Genomic DNA, 14,108 nt, shown 5'->3' with positions numbered 1-14,108 from the left:
AGAAGTAATTGTTTCTGAAAGCACCCTGAACCTGTTCTACTTTTGCAGCTGACATCACTCCACAGCCCTGGCTGCCAGTTGTGTGATACCACATCATGTCTTCCAATGGGTTATTTCAGACAATAGAAATTACTTTTCCTTGTTGAATATTGATGCAATTTCAACTGACCCTTTAGTTCATATTTTAAAAACCAAGTGTTCCCTGCTCCTTATCGTTGTGGTGTGTGTGTGTTTCACTGTAAGTAGGGGTTTGCATGTAACTTCTGAATGCAACTCGCAGGGCTTCTGCTGTGCCCAGTCTGACTGGTTTTTAAAACAATTTAAGAAAAACATAGATCTTTGTAATACATATTTTTTTTCCTTAATATGTGATCTGTTGTGATGTAACACATTGGGTGCTGAACAGAAGCATTTTATATTTTTAGTGATGAGGAAGTACTTTATGCTGCCCTACTTAAAAGGTTCTTCTTTTCCTGTGATGATGCTAAAAAAAATAGAAGAAAAAAGCAATTTTTAAAAAAGTAATTTGCTGATGCCTCTTTTTTTTTAAGCCAAGTCCATGTTATTTGTCCTGCTGCCACATAGCAAAAAAAAAAATAATTTTTTTTTAATTCAATCCTAAGAAATTTGAAGGAAAACGAACTCACTGTATTCAAGCTTTGACATATTTCATAAAGCTGTTGAAAACCAAACCATGAAAGCCAGATTTATGAGCTTTTTTAAAGTTATTTGTAGATTCCCAAGACGATTGTGTTCCCATCACTTACCCCAGCCTTTAAAACTCAAATGACGCTTTAAAGTATTCAAGTTTGGCACACACTGAGTTACTGCTGGGCGTTGCAATGGCATTCTGCTAAAACTGAAGAGGAGAGACAAGAATGTATTCTGCTTTCACTTAAATCATTTCAGCCTGTTGAGGTAGAGCAAACGGACTCAAATACTCATATTTTATAGATAAAGCTAGGAATTATTTTTAATGTGAAGATTACTTGTATTGTGGGTTAATAAAACTGTTTGGGGAACAAGCCTTTTGGGAGCATCTGTGTAACCCTTCACATTTGCCAGGCTTTTCCTTTCAACAAGATCACTCTCTGTGTTATTACTGGAATAGAAAACTCTTTTATTTCTTAGATCATTATTCATCTGCACTTTGCCAGGTATAGCAAATCTGTTGACAGCACTGGATTTATAATTTACTGTTAAAGGCAAGTGGAAGGATTCCCCAAGCCCCTAAGACAACAAAATAAATGCCATTCTTGAAGCTCGCCACACAATATCCTATGCTGATTAAAAAACAAAGTTGTACTGTACAAAATGATTCAATATCTGAAATGTCTAAAGTCATTGAAACAGGCTTACAATTTTTCATTTGCTTTATGCAAATACTAGGCTTCCATGCCTTGTATCTTCATTATACGTCGTATTTAACCATAGGGAATATCATTTTGTTTTCCATGAACTGCAGTACATTATTAGCTCGCGGAATTCCTGTTTCAGTACAGCCTTTCTCTGGTGAAATATGCTGAGCTGGAAATCTATTCTTTCAGTCTGTGTAAATGCAGATGTGCATACTCCCATACGATTAAACATTAGTATTTATTTCATTAATTCTTCATTCCTCAAGCTATTCTGCTGAAATTAATGACCTATTCATAGATTATGTCCTGGTCTCATGCAATAGGTATTAGTCTGTTTTTAAAAAATCAACAAATAATTTGCCTTATGTGGGCTGGGAGAGTTCAGTAAGTAGAGGATACTATATATAAAATATGGGTAAATGGTTGCAATATGAGAGGTTAAATGCCAAGATGCAACTAATGTTCCTCCTTCCTGTTGCCGTGTGAGAATGAACTATGAGATAAAGATAAGGGCAAGTTGCAACTGCTATCATGAAAAAAAAAAAAAAAAAAAAAAAAGACAATTTAATTGAGGTCATTATTTTTTGTGCAGGTACAAATTCAGTTTTCAAGAAGCATCCCATATCTATATCACTACCCCATAACATCTGCCAGGAGAGTGACTTCATGCTCACTTGTGTGAGCATCTCTAAGCCAGGAATGCAGATAAATGGATGGGGACCTGCAGAGTGTGTGAGCTCGTGCTGAGAGCACTTCATGCACAGCACATGCTCCAGGGCTTGTTCCAGTCTGCTCCCCTGGACTGAGCAAAACTCCTGACTGTATTTCATCCAAAAGGAGAAGAGTCTTTGTCTCTGTTGGCTGCTCCTCGGTGAGAACCAAAAGCACACTCAACAGGAATGACCAAGAGATTAGTTTCAAAAATGCACTCCCAGCTTGAACTAAACCAGTAAAAATCTAAATATATATTTTTGCCAAAGGTCTTTTGAGGATATACCCAGCTAGAATATACTTTTATAAGCCATGAGGAAAAACAAGTCCATGTACATATTATATACCTTTTAAAGTCACGGCCGGTTGTCTAAAGCAAATTATTTGGAGGCTTAAATTTTCTTGGTTTGTAAGTTGGTTCGACTGTGTTCAACTTGTCAGCTAAGTTAAGGGAAAGGACTTCCTGATTTTACTTCCTTTGTGGTTTTGATTCGTATGAGCTTGCTTGTATTAAAAAATTAAGTTAGATGGAGAGTCCCACCCACAGTGCCAGATACAAAATGGTGGCTTCAACATGGCTCACTTAGATCTGCTGAACAGGGGATTCATATCTACTCAAATCAGCTCTTTGTTACACAGATAAAGAAGCCACCACTCCAGCACACACAGGAATCATTGGCATAAAATATACAGCTATCCATCTGTACACTGCATTTGTTGTCTAGAACTTTACTAAGCTATCAGGCTGGAAAATATGATTAATCATGACTTAAAGTAGTAAAACTCTAGATTGACTTAAAGTAGTAAAACTCTAGATTGACTCTGTCACTTTTTTAGCTACTAAATTGTCTTCATCTCAACCGAGGAGTTTTTTCTCCTTGTAACTCTTCTGATTCTCCCCCACATCCCACTGGGAGCAGGGGGTGGCAAGGACCTGTGTGATGCTTCACTGCTCTCTGAGGTTAAACCACAACAGGTTGGAATTAAAGTAACCATGGAAGATACAAGGAATGATCATAAATAGGTATGATGGAGTTCAGTAAGGACAAGTTCAGAGTATGGAGAAATAATCACCTGCAGAAACACAAGAGACTAACAGAGCAATATTCTACCAAAAGATCAACTGAGTTTCTCAGTGTCCAAACCAGTATTTCACCTGTGTCATCCTCTGAGAAAAGAAGTGGGCACACTCAGATGTGTTAACAGGAATGCATATGTAAAACAGGAATTGTTTGCAGTGTGCAGAGCACACTGGTGCCTGGAGCTGCAGTACTTTTGTCTGGCTTTGGGCACCTCAGGAAAGATGTGGATGCATTGGAGAGAATCCAGGAGAGAACAACACAATCAGAGGTCTACAAAATATGACCCATGAGTAAAGACTGGAAAAACTGTGTTTGTTTAGTCTAGAGAAGAGAAGACTAAGGGGAGACATGATAACAGTCTTCAAATATTTAAAAGGTTCTTGCAAATAGGAAGAGAATAAATTGTTCTCCATGTCCCTTGGCACTAGGACAAGAAGTAAAGGGCTCAATATGTAACAGAGGCAATCTAGGTTATATTAATACGAAAAGCTTTCTAGCTGCAGAGAAGATAAGCATTGAGCTAGATTGTGTATGGAGATGGAAAATTTCTCTTTCTGAATTATACTGGGATTCTTGGGGGCTTGTCACATGTACTACATGGAACTCTTGTGGTATCCCAGGGATGCAGGGCTCAGAGTCATGTGTGCCATGCTCATACGCCACATTGGAGTGATGCATCACATGGTGCTGCTGTAATGATATTTGGGTGAGGAGAACACCTCCCAGCTATAACTGGTAATTATTTGCAGAATTTTGATATAAAATTGCAATAGCAGTTCGCAGTCTTATCACTGCCTGGTAGTCACTTGAGTTTAAATCTCTTGAAATAAGACAAAAATAAGCATGGTCAAGTTCTCGAGGTGCTTGGGAAGCAAGGTTTAAATTTCTAATCCTGAAAAGTCCTTCCTTCATTCACTAATCTCTTATGTAAGAATTTTTTAATTTTCAAAAATACTTAGCTTGTATGGAAACAATAGGCAATGTATTTAATTCAGAATATATTTTGAAGTTATAAATAAATTGTTATAGTTAAGTGACCACATCTTACAATCTTTGCAGAGCATTTTTAAGTGATGTATATTGGAAATATAGCTCCATAATTTAGAAGTCATACTTATGATCAAAAGGGATCAAAAGCTTGTTGTTTTTCCCTAATTTGTTTTTTATTAATCTATAGTTGATAATGTTGATTTTACATAGTGTTTAAAAATAATTCTACCTCAGGAAAACAAGGAAATTAAACTAAAAATAAGTGAATGTGTTATCTTTTTCCTGCAAAAATTTGCTGTGCCGGAAAAAATGGTTCAAACATCTTCCAGTATAATTTTGAATATCCGCCAAACAGTAGATTTATTTGCCAAACATTTTCATACAGTATTCCCACTGGGACTCAGTCTTTCAGAGGATAAATTGGTGAAATTAACTTTTCTTATCAGTCTATGGGCTTTGAGAGAAGCAAGGTTGTCTGCCAATGTGCAGTGGAAAGAAACAGTATCAGCTAAATTGTCTGGATTATAGTGTTCTTCCCTTCACCCTCATCTTGGCCAGGAAACACTTATATGAAGGACTACACAGAGGAGGAGAAGAAACTGTGTTTTGAAGAATTTTCCAGATAACGCAGTCTTGACTGTATGCCATTTCTCCTTCTTTTACTTTCCTTTTTCTATTTCAAGACCAGACACTGAAGGTTTGTATTTTTTTTTTTTTTCTGGACCAAATTTTCCACTCTGGCTCCCAGCTCAGGGCACCATTCAGCTGTAACAAATTTGCATGTACATAATCTCCATTTGTGTGCATCAGCTCAGGTGCTGATGTAGCCTTATCAAGTGTTCAAAAGGTACCTCCTCACTTCTGTTTGTCTGAAGCATTACACTTCACTAACTTGACAGAAAAGGAGCTTCTATTTTTAGCCAAATGTTATTGATAACCAGTGAGAAAGCACCGTTTCAGTAAATCTTCAGAAATTTGTAGGACTTGTAAATAATTTAGATGAACGTTGCAAGTTGAGTTTTGTCCCAAGAATGAAAAACATCACTAGAAATAACAAATGCATTTCATACCAAAAAGTGGAATAAAATTCTGGCTCCTGCATCTGTGTGATGTTCCATTAACATCAACAAGATTCTTCAAAGCTGAAAATCTATTTCTTTGTGAAACAGCTTGCTGAATGAAGTTGTTTGCAGCTCCTAATGTGCCCTTTTGTACTGGAGAGCACCAAATCATTTACCTAGTATAGCAGTTCAGTGTAATTTTTAAAGCTTTTAGTGAATACTATTTCAATTTTAGTGTTCTTTATGTGTTAAAAAATACAGCAGACTGCTAAACTAAATAATAAGAAATCAGACTAAAATTACAAGCTTTTAGTGTAAGTAGAAAATATATGTTACATCTTGCTTCTACAAAAATAGAGTTGCTGTTTGGTTGGTTGCTTCTATTGTCATGTTAAACCAGATGAAAAAAAAGAGTATTTCTTCTTTGTTCTGAAGGAGTCCTGCATTGTTAACACAAACTTCCTCGATCCCTGTAGGGTCCTGCAGATTCTGCAGATTCCTCACTGCAGGATAACTGTACTTCCAGAAGCCTGCATATTGCAATATGTTCCTCTTTATCAAAAGCAGGCTCATACTCCACTGGGGTTGGATGTGTGTGAGCCCTTGATCATTACATGCACATGGAGGTTTCACATATGTGTTTATCTCTTAAATTTGTACTAGATGGGCAGTCTGAAAGCACGTGTAGCCATGCAAGGCTAATGGTTCCTAACAGCTCTGTAATTTTGACTCTATTCTTCAAGATTTGTTTGTACAGAATTACAGTGAACATTACTTGGACAGTACATTGTAATAGCAGCTTTCTTTAAATTCAGTAACTACTTCATTAAAAATAGCCTTTTCAGTTAGGTGTCAGTAAGATTTCCAATCCTGCATTAAATGATCAAATAGTAATGATAAAATAATTAAGTTCGCTTTTGTAGATTTGCCTCTGGTAAAAGTGGAAATTAATAATAAGTAATAATGAAATAAAAAATAATGCCCCCTCCCTGGAGGTGTTCAAGGCTTGGCTAAATGAGGCTTTGACCATCTTAGTCTAGTTGAGAGGTGTCAGGGAGGTTGGTGTAGATGATCTCTAAAGTCACTTCCAACCTAAGTCCTCCTATGACTCTATAATTAATAGGTCTTAACCATATTCTCCATTTAGTCTTTGTAAATTATTATTATAAAAGCATTTTAGGCTGGAAATATCTTCATGTGCTGTTTTCTGGAAGTAGAGTGAAAATTGTGTCCTGTATATAGGACATTAGCAGTTTCTGTGCTGAAAAATTTCTGAGTGCATCCAGAAGAATTATTTTCTTAAATTTTCTATTGCATGAATTCAGATATCTACTCAGAGATAATACCTTTGTGGGACTTGATTACTGTCTCCTGAGCCTCATTAAGAGATCACATACTTGGACTTTTATGGGGTTTTCTCTTTGTTTACTTAGCCCACCCAGCAGGAGCTATTTTCATAAAGTAGGCGAAGCTACAGAATTTGGGGGTTTTATGATATATGCACTTTTGCTTGTGGGGATTAAAAATCAGTCACAGGAGGGACAACCATTGGTGAAATGTTTGGTTGGGTTTTTTTTATAATGAAGAAAGGCTCAATTTCTTTATCATACATTCCTCATAAATTTTATTTCTGTCAAGAGTGATATTTTTTTTTCCTTTCAAAACTTAGGTTTGAGCAAACATCTAAATTAATGGTATATCCACGAAAAATGCATACGTATAAGAGACATCTTACTGTTCATCCTGCTAGTGAGAGAATGAGCTTAGCACTTAAGATCTTACCAAAGAGTAAATAAATATTTTTATATTTAATTTTTCTGTTCATCTGCTAAGGAATATAATTGGAAAGGAAGACTGATGCTGCTTGCTACAGTAGGGACTGGCACACTCATAACTGTAACTACTGACAGACACATACACAATTTGTGGAAATGCTCACTTTTGGGGTCTGGTATTTTCCCAGGCTTGGTGTGTGCTGAGGGATTATTTATTTATTTGTGAAAGCTTACGTGAAATGTGTGTGGTTTCAAAGTGCTGGGAGCACCCTGGAGTGCCGCAAAGGCTTTGATGTTGCAAAGGCAGCTGAGTCAATTCAGGGGTAAGAGTTAGGTTGTGCCCTCTCATCCCACTGCCAGACCCTGCCCAGTCAGCTAGGATGCCTTTGCATCATCTGACCAGTGGATTTTCTTTCAGGTTAGTTGGCCAGAAAACAGAGTTAACCTTTCAGAATGCTCCCAGAGCTCTGAATGTAAATGCTGTGATTTTTTCCTTATCTCTCTGAGATGGACCCAGTGTGCTCCAGCACATCCAAGCACAGCCAGTTGGGAAAGCCATGGCAGTGGTGCTGATCCAGAGAAAGGAAATGTAAGAAGATGTTCCATGCTGAAGCTTTCCTTTGATGGTGCCACTGAGATGTACTCTGTACTTCCCCTGTCCTCTGCCCAAATGCACTGATAATACACACAGCTGGCATTTTAAAGGCTGTTTAAGAAAATCTTCCCTGTAGCATGTCAGCATTTACCTTTCCTGGGTTCCTTTAATATGTACTAAACAGATAGAATAAAACATGCTATTATTTAACACCAGGAAAGGAAGGAGGTCAGAATTTGGATTTCCTGATTCGATGGTTAGATGTGTACACATTTGCTTTTAATATTAATTCAATTCAGTGGTTCTTTCTGTAGGAAGATATATCATATGATAAACTTTTCATTACAGTGGCAGCAAATAAATTATCTCAGGGAAAATGTATGAGGAATGGGGAATAAAATTAGCCCTTTTAAATCATAGTCCCTAAAATATGAGGAATAGCAGACTGTGACAACTTATGTTTCATGCGTTCTACCTAACACAAGTCCTACACAAGAGCACATGAAGTCACAAGAACACAAGAGCAATGAAGTCTCTTGGTAATTGGCTTTCTAATATTGTTTGAATTTATTTGTTCCAATAAACAATTCCAGAGAGCTCTGTGTCAGATAACTAAGGTCTCATTGCATCTGTCATGAGGCTGTCCTGTGGTCGATGTGAAGAGGCTGACATTTTTCACTATAGTGGATTTTTAAATTTGTTGACCTTGCTTATCACAAGCACTTTTGTGGTTTCCCTATTGCAGTTTTTTAATTCATTAAAATCACTTATTGCAGTCCTAGTAATTCTAAAATCATGACACTACTCCGTACATTAGAGATGGCAAAGTGCTTTATGTTCTTGTCCCATTTTAAGACACTGCTTATGGCCTCTAAGCCTCAAAAGGCCCATCAGCAACTGGTAATCCTTGAAAACTCCAAATCTGGTACCATCTATTATAACTGTGTTAATCTATATGTGTTATCCTGATTTTCATTTCAAGATGCCCAGCAGACAGATCTTCATTAGAGAAACATTGTGCTCAGATGGAGGTAGGCAGTTCTCTACTGAGTCCAAAAGCAGTCCACAGAAGAATAAAAAAGTTTCTTGAATACAGCTCCTTTGGCTCCGTTGGAGTCTTTGGCCTCCTTCATCCCGAGCAGTCACTATCTTTATAACTTACTTAATTCAGAACATGAAGAATCAATTTTATTCTCAGCCAAAGAGGTGAGAAAGCTGCAAAGAGCAGCCAAAGAATTAACAGTCACACACAAAAAATGAATTATTTCTTGAAAGAGCAGATCTTAGAATTCAAATTAGGATTGACTTGTCCAAGAACAGCACAGAGGAGAGTGGCACAGAGCCACTGAGCCATTATGTCTCACGTTAGCATGGGCTTCATGCTTCTCTGGGGCTTCATTGAGCTAACTGCTCAGATTACTCAGTCTGACTTAGCTGAATCAATCAGGTAATTCACTCTGACTTTTATCTGGGGATGTGTGAATATGCCATGGAACTATTTGGTTTTATAAAACCCTGTAACCCAGGTGAGGACTCTTACTCTGGCTGCACATTTGCCAAATATATATATTATTTCCTTAAAATCTCAAGTGCCTATGGTTTCACAGCAGGTTCATGCCAGAACTGAAGGAAGGAATCTACTGAGTAAGTAGTGTCTTCCACTGTCCTGGCTATGCTGCTGACTACAGTTTCCCATTCAGCCACTTACATAAACCAGATACATACAGGGAGACTTTTTCTCTGCATAACGTGCTCATGTTGATCATCTTTATGAAAAGTTCCAAGCATCACATAATATGGAACATTTGGTTTTGTTCTCATCTTACTATTAGATCCTAGCTCATTATAAATTTTCCAGCCTTTGACAAGAGATACAAAATCCAACATATTGCATACATTAATTTGGCAGGTCAATGGCAATGTTGCTGGAAGAAATACAAGCTTGGGGGTTTTTATTAATTTAGTATTAGAAATTTATGTCGCATACTTTGGTATCTACAATTTTTGTATGCACTGCTTTTATGCACTTTATAGCTGAAGGAGATGGCTTGAATTGCTGAACCACTGCCTTGCCTTGGATCAATAGAAAAGAAAATTTGCCTCAGAGATCAAGTAGGTTTTTATTATAATGATCAAGTGCTAGAGGATGCACAACATTCACAGGGACCTACTCTTTTGTTTTTTGTCAAGCCAAAAGAGTTTACATGAAGAAGTTTGCTCTCAGGTTTTTTTCATTTGTGTCACTTCATACATCTGAGAGAAAATGTAGTTGGTCCACGTGGAGCACAAAAGTGGAAACAACATCCCAGAGCAGCTTCAACTCTGAACTAGATATGTCTGAAAATCTCCCCAGTACAAACTGGTTGGACAGGCTTTCACAGTTTGTATTTGACTTTTACTAGACTGTAATTATTTAGAATATCCTTTGATATTTCTGTATGATGGCCAGTGTTATAAATGCAAGAATGTAATATTATGGTGAAAAAAATAGTGTCAAGTGCTTTAAGAAGTTGTATAGGTAAGCTGTGTGACCTATAACTAAATAACTCTCAAGTGTGCTTTTGGAATTATGTTGGTCAAGTGTATCTTATATGGGTGTATAGATTTTTTTATCAAAACAACTAAGACAAGAAAATACAGCAAATTCTTTGTAAAGGTTACCCAGGAGTTTCCAATATGTCTGAAAAAATAACAGTCATATTAATATACTATAATCCTTTTTTTTCTGAAATATGGAAGACAAGGTTAAGTTTTACTTTGAGTGGAAATTCAACACGCTGGTTATTAATTTCCTTGTTTCCTCAAATCCAGATCTGCAGGCTTGAGCGTCAACTCTCAACAGGAAAATACCAGCAGAATCTCTTTTCAAACCAGCCTGTGATGTTTGTATCTCCTGCCAGTCAGCCACCCTGCAAAAAGCTAACTGAACTTATACAGCTCTCAGGAGGAAAAACATGTAAAGCCTTACGGCAGGCACAAATCTGCATAGGAAAAAAAACAGGAAAGAAGTACGATGAAATAAAATGCTTATCAGAAAAATGGATATTAGGTAAGGCACTAAATTTCAACTCATATAATATTGTGGAATATGTATTTAAAAATTGACTGTAAATATTTGCTAAACTGAGGTTATAGAGGGAAGAAAATGGAACAGGCTACTAGACTTAGGTTTTCAGGAAGACTGTCTCTATGGTGAGGACTTTCTCTTACAACTAAGCCTGTTTTATGATTGACCTGGTACTCACCCCCTTGTAATGCTACCAAGAATAAATTTAATCCAAAGATTTTTCAAATTTATCTTTTGTATGATTGTCTCATATAGAGAAACTAAATTATGGAGGAACACCAATATGAAAACAGCATTTTAAAATGGCATGTATTTCAAGTTCAGATCTAGTAAGAAAGATTTTTCACTGGTACAAATTGCCATCACACTACTGAAATATGGTAATTGGCACCCTCTGATATTCTGTCTTGAATCATGTATCATGCACCTGAAAAACAATTTTTCTGCAACCTGTATTTCACTTGCAAAAAGTTTCTTTTTAAAATCTGCTGTTAAGTTTCTAAGAGTTGTTAGCCCATAGATTTGCCATTGTGGGCACTGCAGTTCTGATGTTTATCTGTTTGCAGGGAATCAGATGTAAAATTTGCAATATCCTCACCCTCAAAAGGCTTTTGATAAGCCTTGTAGAATTCATTTTCCATTCTGACAGTTTCTCTTTTTCAGACAAGACAAGGGTACTTCCCAAAAAGGGACTTTTTTTGCTTACTAGAAGAAAAAAAACAAATTTTCATCATACACTGTGTTAAACTCTTCTAGATAGTGCCTCACTCAGACTTTAGCAATACATTTATTACAATAATTTATGTCATATGGCACTAGACAAGCAACTCCTAATCTCTTGACTGTTAATGCTGTCAGATCATAGTGACATAAAACCTGACAAAATACAGCTAAAGAAAGGAAAAGTCAGGCATAAGGAAAAAGTACTCCTCCAAATGGAAATGTTATTTGACACTTTCTTAAAGAGTAAGATAAAATTAGGAGGATTTGAGAGATTGGTGTTAAGAATAATAAAGTATTGTTCATTGTGCCTTTCTCTGGCTTCAGAGAAGACTTAAAGAGCAAGTGAGGCCCCAGAAAAGTGACCAGATGAGGAAACCAGAGATGTGTGCAAGTCTACAAATATTACCTGTTAAATTAAACATAAAGGTTTCACACAGTAGTACTGCAGTCATAAATTCCAGATGAACAAAGGTAATGATCTAAAGCAGCATTCAACTCACGTGGCACATCCCACTATTCCACAGGTCTCATGGAATTCTGCTTCTCCCCAGGTCCACCATCTCACAAGCTACCTGCAGCTGGACAGGCTGCCCATCATCCTGCCCATCAGTGGGATGAAGAAATTACCTATGAGGCTGCTAATGAAAAAGGGCTCTGAATTCTATGTGCCCTATAAAAAATTTCTTAGTTCTCTTTGCAGTCTGATGCTGCCTTTCCTAATTGTTAGGTCTGACTCATGAGGCAAAATGGATTTTAAATTATGAATTAACCAAACTCTGAAAAAGTAATTATTTCTATATGCTATTTTAGAGGAAGGACACAGACCTTTGAAGCTCAGCACCTTTCTCAGCAACAGTTTTTTACACAATAGTGTGAACATTATCACATATAAAGTGCTATCTTAAATAAATCAAATCAGATCTGAGGTTTTGTCTAATCTTTGACATTCCCTGTTTCAATCCACTTGGTTTGTGGCTGCTTTTCTGCCATTAATACTGGCTGCCAATTCATTCTCTCAAGGCTGACTACACTAAAAAGCATATAGGTAGATAATGCATCACCTTTTTTAAACTTAAGTAAATAGTAAGTGCTTGTGGTATTATCATTTGACTGTTTGCATTTGTTTTCTCTCTGTGCATTCTCAGCTCCACCAAACTGTTTCATAACAACTGAGATGAAGTACATTATTTCTTTATAATCTGTTTCTTGTGCATTTTATCTGAAATAATCCTGGATTTTATTTCTTCTAGATTCAATCACTCAGCATACAATATGTCCCATGGAAAACTACATTTTTCAGCTGTGAGCTAACTCAAGAGCTTCCATATGGTTGTAAGGAAACAAGCCTAGTTTGGATGCAACAAAAACCTAAGCTGTTAATAAAATTTCTTAGAAAGCACAATTTTCATATTTATAAACACAGGGAAATGTTTTCTACATTTCTATTATTTATGTAAATGTTCATCTTGTGACTTTTTTAATTATTTTTTTTTCTAAATAAAGTACTTCCCTAATAAAAGCCATCTTGCTTTTATTTATTTGTTGAAGACCTTTGGATCTAAAAGTTGAATGAATCACTGCTCGCTGGGGGGAAGTAGAAAGATATTTTCCAATCTCTAAGTGAAGCTGCTCATGTTAATTAAAAGATGTTCATGCAGTGTGAGTCAGTGAGATCTCACCTGATCTGGATCTGGTGTGGTCAGCAGAAGCTGTGCTACTGATGCAGAGATACCCAGATCCTGCAGGCTCCTCCAGTCCAGGTGCCTCAAGACAGCTGAGGGGGCCACATCTCCATGGCCATTGCTCATTATGTTTCCTTGGTGACAGGATAAAGTTGCCCATCATGCACAACTCACACCTGCTCACGTAAACTTGCCCTTCTAAAATGAGTTTTCAATAGTAATTGAAACTCTAATTATGCTGAGCTGCATGGTTAAGGTATTACTTCATTTCAGTACCTTTATCTGGATTTCAAACTGTGTTTAACTTACACTTAGGCTGACACCATAAACAGTTACTGATCCTGAGCTAAATTAATTAAGACAATACCTCATTCCAGTGCTAAAATCTGTTGAAAGTGGGACATTTTATAAATTAAATCCTTTAGGTATGCATGAAAAATGCATGCAAGTATCTTAAATATTAATTTTCTCTTCAATCTGTGGGGGTTTTTTTAGCAGGTAGAAAGTAAGATATTCTGTAAAACTTGTTTAACTATAAATGTACAGCCTCCATTTGCAAGGTCCCTCAACATTATTGAAATATCATAATCATAGAGAATAATGTATTATCAAGCAACTTAGAGGATGCTTGGAACTCACACCCTCCACACTCAGTGTTGCCCTCAGTGTATTGTCAATGTTAGGCAATAGGAGCCCTGTACTAAAACCAGTTTCAGGTTATTATTATGCAACAATCAAAGTACAATGGCTTATAAATGTTGACATTCTATTGGATTGTTCTAACTTCTTTGGCTTTCTAAGGGACAATATCTATAAAATTGAGGATTAAACAGTTTTTCCTCCAAACAAGTTCAGCACTCTCTGTGTAGCAGGCTGTTTCAGGCACAAATTGTATTTGTATAGGGGACTCTGTAAAATGTCACACTTATTTATTAATGAAAAGTTATGATTATTTTATGGCAAATTAAACTGAACTTAGTATCAGAAATACTGAGCACCTGTAACTCAAAAGGTTAAGATCTCATTTTCAAGTATCTGAGTGCTAGATAGCTGGTTTTATTACA

General features: G+C 36.7%; 1 protein-coding gene across 1 annotated transcript in view; it reads left to right on the top strand.

The window, feature by feature from the left end:
- Positions 1-12,668, top strand: part of MCPH1 (microcephalin 1) — a 120,801-nt gene extending 108,133 nt beyond the window's left edge. Inside the window, exons 13-14 of the mRNA XM_030447578.1 lie at positions 10,384-10,621; positions 12,613-12,668. Of these exons, the coding sequence (XP_030303438.1) occupies positions 10,384-10,621; positions 12,613-12,668 (294 nt within the window). The remainder of the gene's footprint in view (positions 1-10,383; positions 10,622-12,612) is intronic.
- The last annotated feature ends 1,440 nt before the right edge of the window (positions 12,669-14,108 follow it).

This window comes from Calypte anna, chromosome 3 (genome assembly GCF_003957555.1).
Source record: "Calypte anna isolate BGI_N300 chromosome 3, bCalAnn1_v1.p, whole genome shotgun sequence".
Lineage (NCBI taxonomy): Eukaryota > Metazoa > Chordata > Aves > Apodiformes > Trochilidae > Calypte > Calypte anna.
This window is presented reverse-complemented; position numbering and strand designations above follow the sequence as displayed.